This window comes from Colobus angolensis, unplaced genomic scaffold (assembly GCF_000951035.1).
Source record: "Colobus angolensis palliatus isolate OR3802 unplaced genomic scaffold, Cang.pa_1.0 Scaffold128, whole genome shotgun sequence".
Lineage (NCBI taxonomy): Eukaryota > Metazoa > Chordata > Mammalia > Primates > Cercopithecidae > Colobus > Colobus angolensis.
In genome coordinates, this window is record NW_012114030.1 from 2,171,347 (window position 1) to 2,177,283 (window position 5,937).

The 5,937-nt window shown below is 50.0% G+C and overlaps 1 protein-coding gene across 1 annotated transcript in view; it reads left to right on the forward strand.

Annotated features, from left to right (window-relative positions):
• SEZ6L2 (seizure related 6 homolog (mouse)-like 2) overlaps positions 1 to 5,937 on the forward strand; it is a 37,009-nt gene that overhangs the window by 9,045 nt on the left and 22,027 nt on the right. Inside the window, exons 6-8 of the mRNA XM_011933546.1 lie at positions 2,010 to 2,195; positions 2,914 to 3,082; positions 5,335 to 5,498. Of these exons, the coding sequence (XP_011788936.1) occupies positions 2,010 to 2,195; positions 2,914 to 3,082; positions 5,335 to 5,498 (519 nt within the window). The remainder of the gene's footprint in view (positions 1 to 2,009; positions 2,196 to 2,913; positions 3,083 to 5,334; positions 5,499 to 5,937) is intronic.

A 5,937-nucleotide genomic window follows, 5' to 3' on the forward strand; every position in this document is an offset into this window, starting at 1 on the left:
AAAAAAAAAAAAAAATACAATGGTTAATGTGATGACAAAATCATGCATGCAGGATTGTGTATAGGTAAGACAACAAGTAACTGTTGGAGAGATGTAGAGTCAGGAAGGCTTCCTGGAAGAGGTGGTACGTAAGCCTCCCAGTCTGATCTCTTAAAACACGAGAAAGTAGGGGGAGAGCACAAGCGAAAATATGGAGGTGGAAACTTAAGGAGTCACAAAGCTGTGCTGTGTAGGCTATATTGGTCTTGGAAGCTCAACCCTGAAGCTGGAATGTGCTGGGCTGCATTTAACTGTGGAAGGGGCTTGAATGTCAAACTAAAGCATTCAGACTTGATTCTGTTGGCAGCAGCCATTACTGAGACTACCATTTATTGAAACCACTGTGTTCTAGAAGGTTGTTCTTATGTTTATCTCAGTAGACGATGGACTCCTGAGGACAAGGCCTGGGTCTTTTTCCTGACCTCAGGTGATCCACCTGCCTCAGCCTCCCAAAGTGCTAGGATTACAGGTGTGAGCCATTGTGCCTTTAGAGATTATTTTGTCTTTAAAGACCTTAATACTCAGTGGCCTGTAAATGAATCCCCCAGTGAAAGTGACGTCAGGAGATCTGAAGAGGTCAGGAGTTGGAGACCACCCTGGCCAATATGGTAAAATCCCATCTCTACTAAAAATACAAAAATTAGCTGGGCATGGTGGTGCACACCTGTAATCCCAGCAACTCGGGAGGCTGAGGCAGGAGAATCGCTTGAACCCAGGAGGCGGAGGTTGCAGTGAGCCGAGATTGCATGCCATTGCACTCCAGCCTGGGCAACAGAGTGAGACTCCTCCTCAAAAACAAAAACAAAAAGACAAAATAGTCAAATATCCTCAAGAAGTTTCATGTTTGCTTGAGGCCAGGAATTCAAGACCAGCCTGGGCAACATACTGAAATGTCATCTCTACAAAAAATTTAAAAATTAGTGGGGCATGGTGGCACAAACCTGTAGTCCCAGCTACTTGGGAGGCTGGGTCAGGAGGATGGTTTGAGACCAGGAGTTCAAGGTTCCAGTGAGCTATGACTGTGCCACTGCACTCTAGCCTGGGCAACAGAGTGACACCCTATCTCAAAAAAAAAAATAGAAGTTTCAATTGGTTCTTCTGGATGGAAGCTGAGGGTATACCACAGGGTGCCTTGGTGGAAGAAAGGCTGTATGTGTGGAGGGGAGAAAAATGCAAAGAGAAACATTTAATAACTTGGAGACTCAGTGTTCACATCTGCAAAACAGGTCACATAAACTTTTTTTTTTTTTTGAGACAGAGTTTTGGTCTTGTCGCCCAGGCTAGAGTGCAATGGGACGATCTTGGCTCACTGCAACCTCTGCCTCCTGGGTTCAAGTGATTCTCCTGCCTCAGCCTCCCAAATAGCTAGGATTACAGGCACCTACTACCACACCCAGCTAATTTTTATATTTTTTTAGAGACGGGGTTTTACCGTGTTGGCCAAGCTGGTCTCGAACTCCTGACTTCGTGATCCATCTGCCTCAGCCTCCAAAAGTGCTGGGATTACAGGTGTAAGCCACCACACCTGGCCAGGTCACATAATCTTTGTCTGCTTACCTCAAAATCTCTGTGTGGACTTACTTTGGGAGTTGAACAAGCTCTGCAAATACTATCTGTTAAATTAGAGCTGGATGAAGTTCAGAGTAGTTCACTGATTTGCCTGAAGTCACACAACAAATGAGTAGCAGGGTCTAGAATAACTTGTTTGAACCTCAGTTACCTCATCTATTAAATGGGGGCCAACGAGGGTGAATTACAATGAGTGGGGGAGATAAGGGATGTTGGAATTTCCTCTTTGTGACGCCAGGTGCCTGTGTGAGGAGCTCTTACTTCTCGGTATGTACGCCAGTGTGGAGCCACTGTGCCCCTGGCAGGCTGGCCTGAAAGGAGAGGGGGGAAGTGCTGGGGGATCAGTCCGAAAGGGTGGCATGGGAAAGTGAGCCCTGCTACCCCCTGTCTGTCTGGTACAGCCTACCTCCTGAGCTGCGGCTTCCCTCCCCGGCCGGCCCATGGGGATGTGAGTGTGACGGACCTGCACCCCGGGGGTTCTGCCACCTTTCACTGTGATTCGGGCTACCAGCTGCAGGGAGAGGAGACCCTCATCTGCCTCAATGGCACCCGGCCATCCTGGAATGGCGAAACCCCCAGCTGCATGGGTGAGTTGCCTGCCACAGTGGGTGGGGGCGTCTGTTCTCGGAACCACATTGGGAGGGTCCTATCTCAGGGGTGTTCACCTTTGGGAAAAACCCATTCTGAAGGGGTATTTATCTACCCTGAGGAGTCCCCATCCTGGGGTCTGCAGCCAGAGCTCTTTATGCAGAGGGTCTCTCTCCTTCAGGTGTCTCCATCCTTGGGTGGTCCCCATCTCGGGGTGTCCCACTAGAGATTTTATTTTGGGAATCACCATTCTGGAGGTCCCTTCTGGGGTAGCGTCCTCATCCTAGAGGAAACCGTTCTTAGGGTTCATGTCTAGAGGGCTTCTGTCCTGGAGAGCCTCATACTGGGATTCCCATCCCGTGGCATCTTCATTCTGAAAGTCCTATCTTAAAGATTTCCCAGCTAAGGCTTTCAATTTTAGGGATCCTCGTAACTCCCCATCCTACAGTATCCATAGCTGGAGAGTCTTCATTTTAGTGGTGTCTCCATCCTAGGAGGTGTCAATCCTGGGGTTCTCCTGTAGCAGGGCTGGTTTCTGTCCTGGCTCACGCTTGGAGAAGGTCCCGTCCTCTGGGGTGACTTCATGGGACAGAGGCCAGCCCTGGGCTGGGTCCCAGCCAAAGGTGTGAATGCAACAGCTCTGAAAACAGGCCGAGGCCCCGAGGAGAAGGACAAATCACCTCAGGCTACCTTAACCTGCCCCTCATCTGCCCACAGCATCCTGTGGTGGCACCATCCACAATGCCACACTGGGCCGCATCGTGTCCCCAGAGCCTGGGGGAGCTGTAGGGCCCAACCTCACCTGCCGTTGGGTCATTGAAGCAGCTGAGGGGCGCCGGCTGCACCTGCACTTTGAGAGGGTCTCGCTGGATGAAGACAATGACCGGTGAGGGTCTGGGTCTCGGGTCAGCAGTCCCCACCTTGGGCGGGCGTGGTGGTTCATGCCTGTAATCCCAGCACTTTGGGAGACCAAGGCGGGCAGATCAGAAGGTCAGGAGATCGAGATCATCCTGGCTAACACAGTGAAACCCCAGCTCTACTAAAAATACAAAAAAAAAAATTAGCCAGATATGGTGGTGGGCAGCTGTAGTCTCAGCTACTCGGGAGGCTGAGCAGGAGAATGGCATGAACCCAGGAGGTGGAGCTTGCAGTGAGCCAAGATCGGGTCACTACACTCTAACCTGGGCAACAGAGCAAGACTCCGTCAAAAAACAAAACAAAACCAAAAAAGGTCCCCACCTCAGGGAAGTAGGGAGGCTAAGTGGGGACTTGGACACAGCTGGGGTGGATCCTGGTTGAGATATGCATCACAGTTTAGACCTAAGCCTTTTTTTTTTTTTTTTTCCCCCGAGACGGAGTTTCACTCTTGTTGCTCAGGCTGGAGTGCAGTGCCGTGATCTCCGCTCACAGCAACCTCTGCCTCCTGGGTTCAAGCGATTCTCCTGCCTCAGCCTCCTGATTAGCTGGGATTACAGGCATGCGCCACCACGCCCAGCTAATTTTGTATTTTTATTTTTATTTATTTATTTATTTTTGAGACAGAGTCTCGCTCTGTCGCCCAGGCTGGAGTGCAGTGGCGGGATCTCAGCTCACTGCAAGCTCCGCCTCCCGGGTTTACGCCATTCTCCTGCCTCAGCCTCCCGAGTAGCTGGGACTACAGGCACCCGCCACCGCGCCCGGCTAGTTTTTTGTATTTTTTAGTAGAGACGGGGTTTCACCGTTAGCCGGGATGGTCTCGATCTCCTGACCTCGTGATCCGCCCGTCTCGGCCTCCCAAAGTGCTGGGATTACAGGCTTGAGCCACCGCGCCCGGCCTAATTTTGTATTTTTAGTAGAGACAGGGTTTCTCCATGTTGGTCAGGCTGGTCTCGAACTCCCGATCTCAGGTGATCTGACCGCCTCGGCCTCCCAAAGTGCTGGGATTACAGGCATGAGCCACTGCGCCTGGACAGTCCTAAGCCTTTCTTAGGAAGTGTAGTTGTGCAACCTGAGACAAATCACTTAACTTCTTTGTGCCTCAGCTTCCTCATCTGTAGAATGGAGATAACAGTACCTCCCTCTTCAGGTTTCTGTGAGGATAAGTGCTGAAGCTATATAAAGTCCTTAGAATGGCGCCTAAGACAATAAGCACTATAAAAGTGTCTGCTATCCTTTTTTTTTTTTTTTTTGAGATGGAGTCTCACCCTGTCGCCCAGGCTGGAGTGCAGTGGCGCGATCTTGGCTTACTACAACCTCTGCCTCCCGGGCTCAAGTGATTCTCCTGCCTCAGCCTCCTGAGTAGCTGGGACTACCAGTGCGTGCCACCATGTCCAGTTAATTTTTTGTACTTTTTTTTTTTTTAGTAGAGATGGGGTTTTACTGTGTTAGCCAGGATGGTCTCGATCTCCTGACCTCGTGATCTGCCCACCTCGGCTTCCCAAAGTGCTGGGATTACAGGCATGAGCCACCACATGTGGCCTTTCTTCTTCTTCTCCTTCTCCTTCTCCTTCTCCTTCTCCTTCTCCTTCTTCTTCTTCTTCTCTTTGAGACAGTCTCACTCTGTCACCCAGGCTGGAGTGCAGTGGCATGAATTCGGCTATCTGCAACCTCCACCTCCCAGATGCAAGCAATTCTCCTGCCTCAGCCTCCTGAGTAGCTGGGATTACAAGCATGCACCACCACACCTGGCTAATTTTTGTATTTTTCGTAAACATGGGGTTTTACCATGTTGGCCAGCCTGGTCTTGAACTCCTGACTTCAGGTGATCCACCCGTCTTGGCCTCCCAAAGTGCTGGGATTACAGGTGTGAGCTGAGCCACCGTGCCTGGTCAAGCATCTGCTATCTTCATCTTCATTAACATCCTTTACCTAGCAACTAGGTATCTCAGCCCTGCCACTACTTGCTCTGTGACCTTGGACAGGTTACTTGATCTATCTCTGCCCCAATATCCTCCTCTATAAAATAAGGGATAATAGTGTCTGACTCAAGAGTTCTTGTGAAAATTAAATGAGAAAGAATGGGTAAGTGCTTAGAAGAGTGTGTGGCATATAGTTAATGTGTGATGATAACAGCTATAAAAATAAGTTAGGAGAGTGGGCAAGGGGTGAGGCAGCTTGTGAGGGAGGTTGAGCTCCTGGTCACGATTCTGTCCATCCCAGGCTGATGGTGCGCTCAGGGGGCAGCCCCCTATCCCCCGTGATCTATGATTCAGACATGGACGATGTCCCTGAACGGGGTCTCATCAGTGACGCCCAGTCCCTCTATGTGGAGCTGCTGTCAGAGACACCTGCCAATCCCCTGCTGTTAAGCCTCCGATTTGAAGGTAAGTGACCCACTCCCACAATGGACCCCAGCCGCCACACCTTCTCCTCTTCCTGACACTAAGCATAGTTGGAAGCAGAAACTCCATGCCTGTTCATCTCCATGCTGGGATTCCTGAAATGTGACTTGCCTCCCTGCCCCAGAACTGCAAGGGTCTCTTCTAGGGACCCCTTCTCCTTTCCCGAGGCAGCCTTCTCTGTTTAAGCTTCATGCATGCCTGCATCCAGGTACATGGCCCAGAGACCAGTTATCTCAGTATCTCAGTTCTTTCCTCTGTGTTGGCTTCATTCTCAGGTAGGCTTTCCCTGTGTGATGGACATAGCTGCTGATTTACCACCAACTTAGTTTTTATTTTATTTATTTATTTATTTTCTTTTTCTTTTTCTTTTTCTTTTTTTTTTTTTTTTGAGATGGAGTCTCGCTCTATCACCCAGGCTGGA